At 33.5% G+C, this 18,808-nt stretch overlaps 1 protein-coding gene across 1 annotated transcript in view; it reads left to right on the top strand.

Annotated features, from left to right (window-relative positions):
* The first annotated feature begins 1,481 nt into the window (after positions 1-1,481).
* Positions 1,482-18,808, top strand: part of LOC140448531 (uncharacterized) — a 30,554-nt gene continuing 13,227 nt past the window's right edge. Inside the window, exons 1-2 of the mRNA XM_072541613.1 lie at positions 1,482-1,625; positions 14,792-14,839. Coding sequence (XP_072397714.1) covers positions 1,565-1,625; positions 14,792-14,839 — 109 coding nt within the window. The 5' untranslated portion in view covers positions 1,482-1,564. The remainder of the gene's footprint in view (positions 1,626-14,791; positions 14,840-18,808) is intronic.

Here is an 18,808-nt window from a genome sequence, read left to right as displayed (position 1 = left end):
CCAAAACAGCAAATCCTGGCAAACACATAAAGTCTAGATAATTCGTAGCTCTGCCAACAGAAGAAGTCCCAGCACGCAGCACTGGCAATTTTAATAATTGATGTTTATTTTTAGGACAACCTGCAAAAATAAATAAATAAAGGCTTCGGCTGCCAAAAAAATTTAAAAAATACTAACAAAAAGGCGGCAGCCGTCCAAAAAATTAACAAAACCCCAAAATCTAGGCACGATGGGCCCACATCCTCGGCAATGAATTGCCGAACTGGGCGCTACCTGGAGCGAAGACTCGAGGCCCTAGCAAGCGATTGTAGTTCGATGATACGTCACTAGAGAAAGTAGGAAAAGAGCGCCTCACCCTAGCCTGCATTGATCGAGATAGGATATGGTATTGGGGTTCTTGCACACAGGACTACGACACGAAAAGCATTTGGCTGATAGTAAGCCCCTATCGCGGATATAGGGGGGAAAAGGAGTGGAGAGGAGAGGTCAGGAGCATTGGAGCACGCTGGAGTGGTTCCTGATAAGACAAATCAATACACCTCGCTCCAATTAATTCACCCGAATGACATTCTAAAGGGTGTGCATCTCTCTGTCTGGGTTTAATCAAATTGCTTTGCTGCAGGTATTGTCTCTCGTGGTCATAGGATGCAAATTGGGTTCAGTAAGCCGCGCGCGCGAGATGTAATGAGTACCTCAGAAAATAACTAAAAAAAACATAAAATATACCTTTTTTTAAAGTGACATGTAATTGTTAAGCTGAGGCTCTAAACAATTCAATAAGTCAATAATATAAGTTTGGCCGGTAAAACCAGATTTTTGGATCCTATTGTGGGGCTTAGCGTGTTTAAAAGTTTAAACTTTAAAAGTTCGTGACTAAATTGCTGGCCTTCTTTATTTAAATGTCAAATTGATGGCTAGGTATGTTTAAGATTTTTTTCGATAACTATATACCTACACACAATTGAAGAAATTCTTCTCATGTTTTATTATTTCTGCTGGTATCTTTGTTATTCCAGGACTTGTAGTTCTTAAAATTGATTTTCATTTTACTGCAATTTTTTTGCCTTTTGTATTTTTTTATCTTGTTCTCCTGTTGCATTTATTTCATTTCCAATTTCAATTTTATTTTTGTTTATAGCATCGTTAGAAAAAACATTTCCGTATTTTTCCAACTTTTCGTAGTTTATTTTTATAGCATAATTTTTTTCGCTGGGATGTAATGTAGAATGACTTTAAAGTATAAAAAAAAATTGAAAAAAAAATCGGTTAAACTAAAGTTGAAGATGAGGGAATAATAATATTCCCTTAGCTTGGCTGTCTTTTTCTTAAATGTTTGTGTATACTATAATGACTTTTTTATACAGTTTATGTGTATTAGAACATTAATATTATTAATGTCCTTGAATATACGGTTATCTATAGCCACAGTTATTTCTAAATTTGCTCATTAAACTTACCTTACAATTAATTCATTGATTATTTTAAGTATCATTTATATAAAGAAATTACTACAGCGTTTGTTCAGTATTTTCGAGTTCCACACGGTACAGGTAAAATCTTCACGATGAAGACTTTAATTACTGTTGCTGTTTTATTTTGCGTTTTAGCTCTTGTTTCTCCTTCATGTAAGTAAATAATGAGTCATTTCTATGATATTTATCTAATATTGTACAAATTTTATATAATAGTTTCAGTAAAATTTTTCTAAATATTGTATCAATAATCTACCCCTCAGTTCTACTTTTTAAAGTCCTTGTTTCTATATACATTATTCTTTTGGTTATATTCTATTGATGCTTTATTTATGTTCACTCTTTTATGTAATTATTTGTTAAGATTATTTTATGTGGATATTTGTTGATTTTGGAAAAAAAATAATTTTAATTCTTTTTGTAACATCACATTTGCTAAATACCCCTTTAGAAATAAAGAATTATAACTCCTTTTACCCTATGAAGGCCGATATGTAATTAAGATATGATCAGTGGGCCTCAAACAGTGGGACGTTAATATTTAATTCCGATCGCTTGAAAAGTAAAAATATTTAATTTCCTGTATTTTATGTTCAGTAATAATATTGGATTTTACAATATGTATAATATTGTAATATTATATACACAATATGTATATACAAGGCGGTTAAAAGAAGTGGGACGGAATATTTCGAATAATCGAAATTATTTGTCGACATCAAATGTTCATCAAGGTCTCTATAAGTCTCTATTTTGCATAGAGTGAAAATTATACTAATGGTTTTGCATGCAGTTAAATTGGAAAATACTTGCCAAGTTGCTGGTATTTCCAAATTTGAATAAAATACATCCAAGACTTTACTTTTTGCAGACACTGTATTAAATATAACCTTGAAACAAATTGACACTAAATCACTTCCGAGTTTTCAGCAAAACAAAAGGTTTAAACATGTGTAGTCCAGTAATTAATACCAAAGCTATTGAGAGTATGAAGTCCAGTAATTAGACCGAAGGTACTTTATCGTTTAACTTAAACACGCCACAAAAACCGAATTGAATTTCCGAAACACTTTTTTGTTTCTTCTTTTTAGCAAACGATTTGTCCTATTCACTGTCTGATATTTCACTAGCAGAGTCGTCACTATCTGAATTGTCTATCCGAATAATTAGAGGCCGGACCTCATCTATAACTCGTTCGGTTTGAAAAGACTGAACGATTATGTCTTCCGTATGTCTAATACAATTTTGCCATTGTTCTGCCTTTATTTGTTCTAGCGATTCTTTCCATAAACCAAGAACGCTAGCGTCATCTTTTGTTTTGGGTGCATGTTTATCATAAAAATTTTTGGCTATACCCCAAACTAACTCAATTGCATTATAGTGGTAATGGTAGGGCGGAAGTCGAAGAACTTCATGTCCATATTTAAGAGCCATTTGGCCAGTAACAAAATTTTTTTGAATTTCCTGCTCTCCACACCCTTGAAGTAAATCGACTTTTAAAAATATGTCACTGTGATAAATTTTCTTTTCTGTCAACCACAACTTTATTTCTTCTTTTGTCCAGCTGCTTGAAGGAAATCTCTCTTCTACTCTTGAGTGGTAGGATGCATTATCCAACACTATTATGGATGGTCGCTCCAATTTTTTTAACAAATTTTCTTCAAACCATTCTTCAAAAATATTTGCATCCATATTTCCATGGTAATCACCTGTATTCTTTGTGGACGAAAAAGTTAAACTAGCCTCAGGAATAAAACCCTCATCATTTCCAGCATGAAGTATAATGTAGCGTTTACCATTACCGGAACGACTAGAAGAATAACATTTCGTGGTGCCATCTTGCTAAGATGATTTTGACATATTTCCTTTAGCGAAAATCCAAGTTTCGTCTAAAAATACAACTTGCCTCGGACTATCAAACATTTTATTTTTCATGAATTTTCTTAAAAAATGCCACCGTTTTGAAACAACATTAGAGAGTTCACATAATACTTGTCTATTATTTGTCTTTTTATATCGAAAACCTAAATGTTTCAACACTCTCCACAAACTTGTTTAACTCTAATATCACACAGTTCCTTGTCTTTTATTTTTTGCAACACAGCATTAACTGTTACATGTTCTTTGGCTTTATACATATTATATATAATATTTTTAATTGCAAGTTTAATTGACTGGTGCAAATCTAAAGTTTTTGGATTTTGGCGATTTCTCTTGCTTACTTTATTTATTTCATCCTCACTCATGTTATTAATTCTTCGGAATGTCCTCTCTGAGATACCGCAAGCATCGCATGTGCGTTTCTGAACTGCCATAACAGATGTCAATGGACCCATATTATTTTTTTCCAAATTGAAATAACTTTCGACTTTTAGAACTAAACGCCGTTCTTCTGGAGATAACACTATACGTTTCGACTGTATTTTATTTTCTTCCAAATTACTCATGTTGCTTTAAAGTACCGCTTCACTACACTACTATAAAAAAATAGGTACTTATATACAACTACTACACCCTATATACTAAAAAGGATGAGGGTTGTACAATAGAACACAAATTATTTAACAGCCAATGCTAAACAAGCATAAACACTGTATTGATTGTGATTGCAAAACCGTTCGCATGTTTTAAATAAGGTTTTTGCTGATTATGTATTTTGTTAAATTATTAAAACACAAAAATACATCCCACGGCCATCAATTAATTTTTAACGATAAACAGAAGAGAAATATGATGACGTTTGAATTTGATCTACTTTGTCGATGACAGTGTCGTTAACAGAAAGATATTTTAAACAGCATGAATCATTTTTCAATGATTGTGTGGATTTAAGAAATACATTACTAACAAATTTTTTAAGTGTGTATAAAATCTTAACTGTCTTTTTTCCTGAGATTACAATTATTATGACACATGGTATTTACTCCTTATTTTTCAAATAATATGTTCTTGTAAATGCATAACTTTAATTATTGGGTAAACCTACATTATACGATACGTCAGAAGAAATTAAAAAAAATTAACATTGCAATAAAATTATAAACCAATAAACGATAACTTGTTGAGCAGTGCTGATTGAAACAACAGAGCAGTAAAATGTTATTCATAAAGGTAGTGTAAAATATATTGCCGCTTATCTGGTCCGATAGTAATAAAGTTACCAGCATTTAATGCCAAAGCGGTCTTCTTAGCTGAAAAATCCTTATATCTGAAAAATGATTTTTGTATTTCACTTCAGACTTTCATGATATAGTGTTCACTTCGTACCTCTTTACTTTACTTCCGCTAGGAACTGCTCAATTGTTTGAATTACACTCTGACGATGAGAAAAAACTCATCTTAATCTTAAGTATCTTAAGTAGTTTACATTTTCAATGAGAAGAAAGTTATCTTTAAATAATTGTAATAGTTTTGATATTCTATTTTGACAGCCTCTGGTATTAAAGAGAAACTCTGATTCTCTGCTACGTTCTCAGTCATATTTAGGAATGACACACATTTTACCTTTTTTTTTTCTTTTGCACGTTTTCTAGGTTCTCTCTACTTAGTTTTACTTGCACAGGAAATTCAATTTTATGTATCTAAAACTGATCATCTATATTTTTCTTTCTCCTTTTCCATATTCCAAATCTTACCATTATAAACGTAATATAAGTTGCCTACCGAAAGTAAACATTCTTACTCTTGATCTAGAATCTTTATTCTGAAACACTGTCTACTTTTATACTTTGCATGTATTATCCATTTTGTAACAAGTTACAAAATAAATATTCCCTAACAAAATATATAAAGTGTCAAATATGAATAAGTACGACCTTTTAAAATAAAATGAGCAAAAAATTCAGACATGGAATTTTTATAAGACTCTACCTGAAATTACAAATTATTCAACTACTGACTCATCTGTCGGAATTGCCGGAAATGCATTTTTTTTGACGTATTAAAAAATGGAAAATATCGATTTTTGGAAAATCTATTCAATCCTAAAAGCAACGAAAAATGTGAAGAACGATATCAACATTTTAAGACAAAAAAAATCTTTTCTAAAAATGCTCATGTAATAACTATCTTGCTCAAAAATTGAATGTTTTTACACCAGAAAATGTTAAGAAAATGCTCCAAACAAGAAACATTTAGTCACCATAACATAATTTAGCCACAATGAAATTATAGTCCGTCTAGAAAGTATCCGGAAAAAAGAAAGCAGAATTATAATTTTACGGTATTTATTTATATCACTTGAAATATAAAATTTCAACAAATAATTTATCTCATTTACTTATACGACCTCCATTTAAATCCAAACACTTAACTAAACGTCCAGGTACACCCGAAACTAGGTCAAGGCCATAATTTTTGGTAACAGTGCCTGTAAAACTGACCGAATCAAACCTTCTTTATCTTGTGGCGCTGCCCGTTCCACTTCAATTTTCATCAGTCCCCATATGTTTTCAATGGGGCTAAGATCTGGAGATGCTGCTGGCCACGGAATTGTTGTCAATTCGTGTTCTTGCATCCAAGCTTGAGTATAAGCAGAAGTATCTTGCATTATCTTGCTGAAAACGCCACCCCTCTGGATATAAAACATGAGCTGTTTCAAGAAGAAAACCATTTAGGTTGTCACAATATTTCGCACTATCAACAGTACAATTAACTATACAGAGAGATGTAGCACCACGCTGAGATATTGCTCCCCAAACCATTGTTTTAGTGGGAAATTTGTAAATTTGAACGGTAACATTTTCTTTTGACAGGACTTTTAGATGATTTGCACCAAGCTGGAAGTAACTTTCATCAGATATAAATACATTATTAAAATTATCTTCTCGGAAACGTTGACAAAAATCTATTCTTCGTTACCTTTGCAGAGGTGTCATTGTAGGGATTTTTTTTTGGATTCCTTGATATGTAGCCTTGCTTTTTTAGTGACATGCGCACAGCTTCTGGGCACACTTTTATTCTTCGTTGATTTCCTTATCTGTTCGCTAATTTTCGAAACCCTTTTTTCTAAACCCTAGGCGCGGATTTTGTCGTTCTAAAGCCACTAAAGCATTTAAATTGTTTCCGCGAATCTTACGCTGTCTACCGGAAACTGGTCTATGTCTCATATCTATGCCATTTTTTATCTTCTTTATTGTCTCATACACTGCACTTTTTCCGAGTTCAGTCAATTGCACTAATTTTTTAACGTTTCGGACACACTTTCTATATAAATATTCCACCACTTTTCTTTTTTCTACATGCGACATTATTTCACAAATCTTAAGTCTGTTTACAAACAACAATATTTGACAGATGGTGTTGTCATGCGATTTTGTCCATAACCTACTATCGGCACAATCTACTTGAAGCATTACTTTTGTCTTACAATGTTACAAAAAGGAAATCAATTAAAATTAGGAAAAATATAAAATTCCGGATACTTTCTAGACGGAATATATATATATATATATATATATATATATATATATATATATATATATATATATATATATACATTCGACGCCACGTGACCCCTATGGGGATCATAGTATCCTATAGTCTGGTGCATGTAACCCCTATGGGGATCACACTGCTATTTGAACTTGGGTACATGTGATCCCCATGGGGGCCATACGACACTGTTGTAATTCTGTACGTGTGGCTCCTATTGGGATCACGTTTCAATGTATTTCTTTTGGAGAAAATGTTGCCGTGGTACTAGGTTACACCTTGGTCTACTTGGTTTTTTAATAGCATGTGTATTAAGCATATAATGGTCTACAGAATTTTAAAAGGAAAATATGAATAATTTAGTCAAGATAATACAGTTAATTGTTTTTTTTTATGGACAAAATAAAGAATCATACAATTTACAAAAACAAACTATGAAAATCGAACTAACAAAACTAGCAATACAATGCTTATAATAAAACTAAACACGTCTTAGCACATTCAACTTATGCATGTGACCTAATTTAAAGATGTTTTTCGTTGAAACAAGAAAGGCAGAAGAATTTGTCACAAGATGGACATTTGTTGGTGACTGTTTTGGTGTGAGCTGCAGCATATTTACGATCTCGTTCACGCTTAAGACGTTCATAGCAACCAGTGCACTTCCTCTTTACTTTCTAATAAACTCCCTCAACAGCTTGCACTCTGTCTTCTCTGACAGGTGGTGGGGCTAGTGCCAGGGGTGCTTCTTCGGTAGGATAGAGAAGTTCTTCAGCAACCTTATGCCAGAAGTCCGTCACACTAAGCTTATCATTTGGATTGTTTGCATTGTAGATAACAAATGTATTTACCATGGATGTGCCTAGTATGCAATCCAGAATGAGACGGCGGAACCATTTGAAAGTTCTCCTCAAGTACGGAGAGTAGGCATTCATCTGGTCAGAAAGATCGATAAACGCTTTTGATTTATTGTAGCTTACCACGATTTCCGGTTTCATGATTGCAGCTCCGTGTCGTCGCGTAACTTCAATCATTGAATCTGTGTGACATGTGCTGAGCACTAACACCTGAGCATCCCTCTTATCTTTTCATTTACAAACGGTTACTTCATGGTTTGACTGCTGAGCTTTGATCTCGCCTTTGTTTAGTCTAGAACCCACCACTACAGCAGGATTAGACTTTCGGTTAGACCGCAATGCTCCCGTAAGATGAGTATTTCTCATGAGCAGTCTGGCTGCCAGATTGACACTGGTATACCAATTATAAGTTGTCAAATACCTTTCAGAATCAAGCAAAGGGGCCATCAAATCAAAAACAACACTATTAGATACGTTTCCTGTCCTTTCTAGATCTCTCCCAGTGTAGACTTTATAACCGTATGTGTATCCACCAGCCGCACAAAGTTTAAACACTTTGATCCCATAGCGATGTCGTTTATTTGGGATGTACTGGCGTAACTGAAGCCGGCCTCTCCACGGTATATTACTCTCATCAATGCAGACATGTTTTCCAGGGACATACGCGTTTTGGAAGAACTTTTTTATGATACTGAGAATAAATGAGATTTTATGTAAACAATTATTGGGCTGCTGGTCGTTGTCATCCACGAAATGTAGCATTCTCATCAAAATTTCGAATTTATTTCTCGACATAACCTTGCAAACTTGATTCTGGAAAAGTCGGTTTGTTGACCAGTACCAATTGATTTTACTGTACTTACAAAGTCCCATCCACATCAGAAGTCCAAGTAGTGTTTTTATTTCACTCACAGTTGTGTTTTTCCATGCTTTAAATGTCTATAGCTTTTAATAAAGTTAATCTAAGTTAATCTAAATAAAGTGAAACTCTCTGAAACAAAAGAAACAGAATGACACCAAAAGCGACACTACATATTCATTTCAGCGAAAAATATCTGTGATCTCCATGAGGGTCAAGCGGTACATCAATTCAAATTTAAGTTGTGGTACCGCGTGACCCTCATGGAGATCACAGGAAAATTAGGAATAACTCTAAACAAAAGCAGATATATTTGTAAAACAAAAATAATCATGACCTCTGAAGGCAAGTAGATGATATTTTTAATGAAAAAAAAATGGAACATAGGCCGAAAAAATATTGTCGACACTTGTACCCATCTTGTATCTGGTAACAAAAGCGTAAAATGAGGCTGGCGCCCAATGTGTTTTAAATAGCCATTATAATAAAATTAAGTTTTTATTTTAATGCCGTTTTAGTCATTGGTTGTTTGGTAGCTTGTCACAAGAACAAGCTATCTAACATTAAAATTTCCGACCTTTAAAATTTGTGATTGGCAATATTAATTACAATTCCTTATACAAAAATTTACGCATAACGAACTCAGAATAAACAACACATTTTTTGACGACAAAGACTAATACAAATATACATTCAATAACACCCGTGGACAAAGATCTATGATAGATTTTGTTATAAAAAAAAGACATCCACCAAAAATAATTGACCTAAGATACCTCAACGGGTAAAGCTGGGAAAAACTCAAAAATAACATAATTAACGCAGCAACAGAGTCACTTGGAGAGAGGTAACATGGGTAGACTACTTTCGATCCCTATTTGCTAAAGCTGACGATAGTGAATCACCAACACTAGAGGTGATGACAAACGAAGAAATAAATGTTGAGGAGGAAGAGATAAAGGAGGCATAATTAAAATATAGAAAATCACCAGGAGATGACAGAATACTGAACAAACTCCTAAAGTACGAAGGACCAGATCTGACCAAACAACTATTAAAACTAATCTAAAAAATAATAGAACAATACAGAATTCCTTAAAAAAAATGAAGATTAATAATCTTAACACCTCGCTTCAAAAAGGGAGACAAATCGGACCCGGAAAATTACAGATGAATTAATTTATTAAACACAACACTGAAATTAACAACCAAAGTACTAACAAATAAATTGAATAAAATTATAACACTAGCAGAGGAACAACAAGATTTTAGGTCGGGAAGATCATGCACCGACGCAATGTTTATGAGGCAAGTGCAAGAGAAAGTATTAGATTACAACAAAGCGCAATATCTTTGACCGGTTCAAATTAAAAGACGTTATCCACTTATTGTACGCAAGAGAGATACCTTCAGGAATGATCAAAACAATCGAAAATAGCTACCAAAATAACACAATAAAAGTAAAAGTAGAAGAAAAACTAAATGACCATATTGTAGATGACAATGGGATAAGACAGGAAGATTCCCTGAGTCCTCTATTGTTCAATTCGATTATGGATGAAATAATAAAAAAATAAGAACTAAAAAAGGATACCAAATGGGAGAAAAACAACTTAAAATAAACTGCTATGCAAACTACGCAACACTACTCTCTTAAAGTGAATATGATTTACAACGTATGCTACACCAATTTAATATAACCGCCAGAAAATTTAACATTTTAATTAATTAATTAATTTCCCCGTTAATTTCCCCAAAAAAGACAAAATGCATGGTTATAACAGCAAAACAAAGATGTAAATTGGATAAATAATAGAACAAGTGATGGAGTTTAAATATCTAGGCATCACATTATCCAGCTATGAAAAAATCGAAACGGAAGTGGAAGAGTAAGTTAATAGAGCAAAAAGAGCCGTAGGTTTCCCGAATGAAACAATATGGAGAAATAAAAATATCGGAAAAGAAATGAAAGGCAGAATTTACAAAACAGTCATCAGACCAATAATGAGATACTCGGCCAAAACACGACATGACGCCGAGAGGCCAAAAAGGATGTTAGAAACAGCAGAGATTAGAAAAACACTTAGAAAAATTGATAGTAGAACACTATGGGACATCGCTAGAAGAACAGATATACGACGTAGATGCAAGGTGAAGAACATCAAGGAACATAAGAAATAGAAGAGTAGAATGAGACGATCATATAAACCGAATGACACCAAATAGAGTAGTAAAGACAGCAAGAGACGGTTCCCAATAGGAAGACGATCAGTAGAAAGACCACGTAAACGATGGAACGACAACTTACTGGAGGCATATTCAAAAACATACAGAGCCATGTCTACATAAAAAAGAAGAAAAATACAAATATTTGGAACTGAAAATAAATTTAACAACGACCAAGATTTTTACTTTGGATGAAATACAAGTTATTGTGGGGGAGAAAGTAATAGAAAGGGTGAGAGAATAGATTAACTTGGGTCATCTAATAACGTTGACCAAAGAAAAGTAACACACGAAAGTAGACTGAAAAATCCTTATAACATGAGCTGCCATTGGCAAACTTAGAATAATCTTCAAAGACAATAATATTCATATAAATCTTAAGGCAAAAGTTATTAATATTTACATCCCTCTTGTGATGACATACGGTCTAAAGACAATTACATTGACCAGAAAAGCTGCCAACAAAATGAGAGTAACACAGCGTTCAGTGGAAAGATATGCTAATAATATCTTTAACAGATCGCATCCACAATAAAGAAATACGTGGAGGAACAAAATGAGAGGACGTAATTTAACGCACTGCTTCACTGAAGTAGTCTTGGATAGGATATACTACTAGAAAAGATAAGATCAGTTGGACTAAACTCATCGTACAGTGGAGAGTTAGGTTACATAAAAAAGGTCGTGTGTCGACCTACAAAAAGATGGCTGGACGATGTCAAAGAAAAGGCGGGAAGACAATAGCATCAGGTAGGAAGAACCAAATTAAAATGGAAACGCCAAGGAGAGGCTTACATCCAAAAGTGAACAGTCAATAAAAGTTCAAAGAATAAATCAGTAACTAACAAACTAAAATAGTTTACAATCACAAGATTTTTACTAAAATGTCCTGGTCACTGTTTTCGCTGTAGCTCAGCAACTTCGTTGGAAAATAAATGTGCTGATGTTATACCGTCAAAAAAGTGTGGAGGCTTCTCAAGTAGCAGAACTATACATAGTTTTTTTTATATCGAATAAATGTATCAAATCAATTACAATTATATATTACACTAGTGGTTGCCGGTATAAGTAATCACGTATTTACCGAACAATGGTTTCTTGAGGACGAGTTGATAAGTGGAAGGGCACTCTTTTGTCCTGGGATAGAGAAATCGGCAAAAACTTGGTCAAAGGCTTAAGGATGTAGAAGGCAAGTAGAACCACTACGTTAAAGATCCCAATGGATATCCCTACCAGTCTTCATGGTGATGACACAAAAGAAAAAGCTTACTGATCATGGACATTGGATGCCAAGATCCGACAGGAGCGGAAATTTTTAGTTAGATCACAGGACCTCTTATGTCGTTAGTAAGCGAAATTCTTGTGATAAAAATAATAATGTGTGGAAAATCGGAACATGGAATATCAGGAGTATGTACAAATATGGAAAGTCGGGGAAACTACAAAATATAATACAAAACAAGCAACAATTAAATGAAGACATCATGGGTATCAGCGAAAACAGACAGCCAAATTCTAGTTAATTTAACACTAACTAAACTGTAAGATATATTTCTCTGACAATATTAAAACTCACCACAGAAATGTAATTGCAGTTGTTGTATCCAAAAATTCATGAAAAGGAGAAAAAACAAAAAAAAAGAGAAATTTAATAAGAGTTTTGAATATTATACACGATTCGGTCCCACAAACCGACGTTATAGTTACCGTTACATTTTGAGGTAAGACTAATTTGTTTGATTTTTTGTTTGCGGTACTAATTTATATTATATTTTAGGGCATACATTTATAATAAATTACGAGAGGGAACAAGAATGGCTGTTGCGGCTTCATGGGGAAGTTTTAAATGATTCAGATGCAGAACAAGATGATGATGATGATGTGAGTTTGATAGACGACCATATTATAGAAACTATTGAGGATATAGACTCGAAAGAGGAGTTTAAAAATCAACAAAACTTATCTATTCTTGAAGAAACCCCTTGTACCTCAAGAATACCCTACCTTATCGGTAAAGATGGAACTACCAGGTGGCAAAAATATCCTGCATCAGCACGAAATGTTCGAACACGCGCTGAAAATATTTTCACACATTTATCTGGACCTAAGGGAGATATAAGGCATAAAAATAAAGCTTCAGAAATATGGAATGCCTCTTTTCTCCAAACATATTGGAAAAAATTGTTACTTACACCAACAAATTTATAGAAATGCAAGCCTATGATGTTCCACAAAATCGTTCTTTTAGACCGACTGATTTATTAGAAATAAAAGCAGTATTGGGCATTTTATATATTTCTGGTGTTAGTAAAAATAACCAGAGAAACGCTGAAGATTTATTTAGGACAGACGGAATGGCTATGGACATATTCAGACTTACTATGTCCCGGATACGATTTCAGTTTTTGTTGAAACATATTCGTTTCGACGATAAAGCTACTAGGCAAGAAAGAGTACAAGTCGACAAATTAGCTCCAATTAGGGAAATTTACGACGAGTTTGTATCCAATTTGTCCCAACATTACAATATGTCAGCTTTCACCACGATTGACGAAAAACTCGCAGCATTTCGAGGTAAATGTCCTTTCAAAATTTATATGCCTAAAAAACCGAATCGCTACGGAATAAAAATATATGCCTTAGTGGACGCTAAAATGTTTTACACTGCAAATTTGGAAGTGTACATAGGGAAAAAACTTCGATACTTCGAATTTAGCTAGTGCCTCGTCTTTGTTCACCTATCTTGGGATCAAATAGAAATATCACGCTTGACAACTTTTTTACCAGCTTATCTCTGACGAAGATATTAAGGCAACACCGTCTTACTACAGTTGGGATTATTACGTCAAAATAAACGTGAGATACCTCCTCAAATGTTACTAGCAAGACCAGAAAAATCCATTATGTTTGCTTTTAAAGATAAGTGTACGCTCGTTTCGTATTCTTCAAAACGAAAAAGAAATATCCTGTTAGTATCGACTATGCATTATGATGATGCTGTTGACGAGGAAACTGGCAAACCGGAAATAATCATGGACTACAACAAAACAAAAGGTGGTGTTGACAAAATGTGCGAAGCCTACAATTGCGCTCGTGCAACTCTTCGTTGGCCAATGGTTATTTTTTATAGTGCCATGAACGTTGCTGGAATAAATAGTTACATCATTTACACCTCGAATATCCAAACAAAAATCGATAGAAGAAAATTCTTAGAAAATTTAGGATTTCAGTTACTTAGCCCACATATTCGTCGACGAACACATCAGCAAAACATTCCCAGGATAATCCGTTTACATCTTTCTGAAATATGTGGTATAGAAACTGAGAATATTGCTTCCCAGAATCAAACTCATGGACGATGTACGTACTGCAGCACTATAAAAAGTCGAAGAACAAGATATTCTTGTGCAAACTTTAAAAAATATTTATGTCTAGAACATCTGACGGGATTATGTAGGCATTGTTTTGAAAATTATGGTGCCCAAAATTTGGAATAGTTTCAGTAATCTGTGTAAAGTTTGAGAGTAAAATTTTATTTTCCCTGCTTATTAACATACAACTAACTGATTTATGTTTTAGTGGAACCAGTTTTATTTTTTTTTGTAATAATTATTTTGATTCTATTAAAAGCCTGTTCATAAAAATGACACTTTTTTAATACCCCCTTAAAATTATTAAAATAACAAAAAAATTATAAATATCATATATTTGTATAGAGAATAATATACACAATTATATTATTACAAATATTTATCACCTACAGCTAAATTTCTATTTTTTTTTTAATTTTACAAAAAGTCGTTTTGTTAGACCGACGTTATCAAAAATTTAAAAATTTTTCACGTTATCTGCGGAAGGTTAAAAAAAAATTAAAAGTGGTGTTTAGAGTTGTTGGCTCAGAATTTCTATTATTTCAATTTATTGTCTAATTATATTTGTTTTAGTATCATTATCTTATGGTTCACAAGATATGGAGGAAAGAAATAATGGAGGTAAGTTTATTAATAATATGCTTCTATCAATAACCCTTAAGTAAGTATTTTATTTTGTACTAAGAAAACATTTTTTACTGTATAAAACAATAATAAAACAAAAGATTCTTGATATTTTTTTGCTTAATTATTGCAAAAATAGCTCCAAATTCCATTTCTTAAAAGTATTAATAACTTATCTAAATATGTACAAAAACTTTAATTTTGCATAAAAATAGGGACAATATAACAAATATTCATTTTTAAAAATTTCAAGAAGTATCAGTTCTTGAAATTTCTTCAATAGTAATGATTTATATTAGTAAATTATAGTTATTTAACCAACAAATGTATTATTAATAAGGGCGATTAACAATTAAGATATTTTAACGCATGAGCGAAGCGAGTGCGTTAATGTTCAAAATTGTTAATCGCCATTTTAATTCACGAGTTCGTTACAAAACTTTTCCATCGACCGTAATTTTCAGAAATAAAGATATCTTAGTTTAAATATTTATTTACTTAACAATAAACAACAATTTTTTCAGCTTTCATTGGCTTTATTCAAAGTTTCCTTAGTGGTAGTTTTATTAGAGTAAACATTAATATTCGAAATGGTACAATTACTGAAATTAAAGGAAGCTATTGATAAATGATTATCTGCTGTATAGCATTTTGACAAATTTATATTTAAGTCTTCTTGGATCTCTGTAAATTCTGTGGTAGAAGAAGTTAAATTCTGGTGGAGTTAAATTAAACTCTTCGTCAATATCCATCCTTTGATTTTTCAAATACACAGAATTTTAAACAATAAAGTAAATAATGACATATAATGACAGATAGTACTAACAGCGGCTACTTCATTTTAAATTAATTTTTTAGTGGGAATATAAATAGGTATATGTTTGGTTGCCTACACCACAGGTCACTGCCAATCACAGAGCGTTTAATTAATTTATGCAAGCAATGTATGTTGTGTTGCCTATAATGAAATAGTTCATTAATAGAAAATCATTCATTAATAGGGGTCATTAATCAATGATTTTGAGGGTGTTAAAATTGATCATAAATGGACGGTCGACGGAAAAATTATTTAACGATTAAAAAGTTTATATTAAATATTGTAAAATAGGTTTTCAAAAGTACTGTGATTTTAAATATTTAAAATAACTCAGACGTGTCAATATGAAGGAAGTTATTTTTTTTATTCAAAATTTTGGCATTCTTACAGGAATTAAAAAAAATGCAATACAATCTCCTGCGACCCTTAGAACCCGAGAACTTTTTTTTCAAATATTCAACGGGGCTTTGTTTATAGACATTAAGCAATTTAAAAACCACTATTTGAAAGATTAAAAGTTCAACTTCTGACAAAAAAATTCAAAACGATTTTTTTTTAATTAACCCTCTATGATACGCCAAAAATGAAGGGTGTAAAAGCAAAGCAATTTGCACCTTCCCCATTTTACCTTTTCAAAAACTGTATTCTCAATATCTCCGGTTCAAATATTATAGTATTCTTTTTAAATTGGGCAACCTCATTGCATAGATTATAAAAATGCAATTACATAATTAATTTTGGAATTGTTTATTTAACCAAGTAAATTGTTTAAATAATTTAAAATATATATTTATTTTGTAAAATTTTACTTGTCTTATATTATTAGTAGTAGAAAAGGTTATTAAATGATATGTAACTTAATATTAGCCAGATATGGTGAAAATAGCAACGTCTGTACCCAGAATGGGCGGTTGCAAACGGCGTCTGTTCCATAGTGGGCGGCTGAAAACTAAGCCCTGAAGCGGCATGAAGGAAGGCAACGGGATACCACCTTCATTAAATTTCCCAATACAATCACATGAATACATTCAACTCAAAATTATCCGGAGGTATAAATAGTTCCCCAATCGGATCTCCGGGGGGAGCGGTCTTGAATGTTTCAAACGTACGAGCAAACTTAAGAAAGACATTAAAGATAGGCACCTGGAATACACGCAGCTTATTTGAAGCCGGGAAGCTGGCTAACCTAACTTAAGAAATGAGCAGACGTGATCTAGATATCCTTGGGATCTCAGAAACCTGGTGGCCTGGATCCGGTAAATGCACTACAGAAAGCGGAACATTCTTTTACTCAGGCAATGATGACCGCGATCATAGAAAAGGCGTCGGGATTATGATAACTAAAAGATTGGTGAGAGCTGTCACAGAGTTTGTACCATATTCCGACCGCACAGCCTTAGTAAAACTTGAAGCGAAGCCAAATAATCTCAACATCATACAGGTTTATGCACCAACTACAGACGCATCAGATGAAGTAGTGAAAAACTTTTATAGTGAAATCAAAGAACTACTTAAATTCACAAAGAAACATGATGTCAACATAATTATGGGAGATTTTAATTCCAAAATAGGGAAGGGCAGCTTTAAAGACGTAGTTGGACCCTATGGTCTTGGAACAAGGAACGAAAGGGGCGACCGACTTATACAATTTTGTCAAGAAGAAAACATGAGAGTTACCAACACATGGTTCCAACTCCACCCCCGTCGCCTTTATACTTGGAAATCTCCAGCCGATAGAGCTCAGAACATAATAAGAAATCAAATAGACTTCATTCTTATCAACGGTAGATTCAGCACAACTGTCAAAAGAGCTTGCACATACCCTGGAGCAGATGTCCCTTCTGACCACGTACTATTAGTGGCCGTCATAAAGATCGCTCTTTCATGCAAGAACAAGCCTGAAACTCAACAACATATAGCACTGGACAAACTGAAAGACCCAATGATACAAGCAGAAATAAGCAATGAAATAAACGCACAAATTCAAATATTGACGACAAACATTGCCGAAGATCTAACACCAACATGGAATACGATTACAAGTGCTGTAACAGACATCATGAAAAACAACTTAGGGTACAAACAAAATAACAAGAGGCAAAAATGGATGACAGACGAAATACTATTACTAATGGAAGAACGACGAAGACACAAGAATAAACAAGATGGCAGCAATATGTATGAAAACATTAACAGGCAAATAAAAGCAAAAATAAGAATAGCAAAAAATGAATGGCTTAAGCAACAATGTATCGATCTAGAACATTTACAACGACAGCACGACGACCGTAATTTACATAAAAAGCTTAAGGAGACTGCTGAAATATACAGAAAACGAAGACCAACCACCATAGTTAATCAGGATAACCAGATAGTGCTGGGTGAAAAGGAAAAAATTGATATATGGGAAAATTATATCCAGGAGCTCTTCCATGACGAAAGACCCATGAGTGAAGTTTATACAGACGACCAGCTGACTGGCCCTTCAATTACCAAAGAGGAGATAGAAAAGGCAATATTCAATTCAAAAAACAATAAGGCACCTGGACCAGATGAAATCCCGTCAGAAATACTCAAATTACTGGATGAAAGGGGAATTTCAGCACTACACAAAATATTTAACTTAATTTATGAAACTGGCTGCTATCCTCAACAGTGGTTACGCTCTACCTTTATTCCCCTGCCCAAGAAAGTCAATGCAAAAAGATGTGAGGATCACAGACTCATTAGCCTGATGAGTCACACTTTAAAGATATTCTTAAAAATACTATATCAAAGAGTATACAAAAAATGTGAATGGGACATCAGTGACTCCCAGTTCGGGTTTAGGCAAGGTTTAGGAACACGAGAAGCAATAGTAGCAACACAGGTGCTGGTCCAAAATTGTTACGATCAGAAGAAGGATGTGTTCCTATGCTTTTTAGATTACCAAAAAGCGTTTGATCGTGTCCAACACCACAAGTTAATGCAGATCCTCAAGAAAGTTGATATAGACCAAAAAGACATAAGATGCATTGAAAACTTGTACTGGCATCAAACGGCACAGTTAAAAATAGACAATTCTATATCCAAACCCATACATATAAGAAGGGGCGTTCGACAGGGATGTGTGCTTTCCCCTCTTTTATTTAACATTTATTCGGAAGCCA

This window comes from Diabrotica undecimpunctata, chromosome 8 (genome assembly GCF_040954645.1).
Source record: "Diabrotica undecimpunctata isolate CICGRU chromosome 8, icDiaUnde3, whole genome shotgun sequence".
In the NCBI taxonomy this organism is placed as follows: Eukaryota; Metazoa; Arthropoda; class Insecta; order Coleoptera; family Chrysomelidae; genus Diabrotica; species Diabrotica undecimpunctata.
The sequence above is the reverse complement of the archived record's forward strand: the minus strand, read 5'-3'. Positions and strand labels throughout refer to the sequence as shown.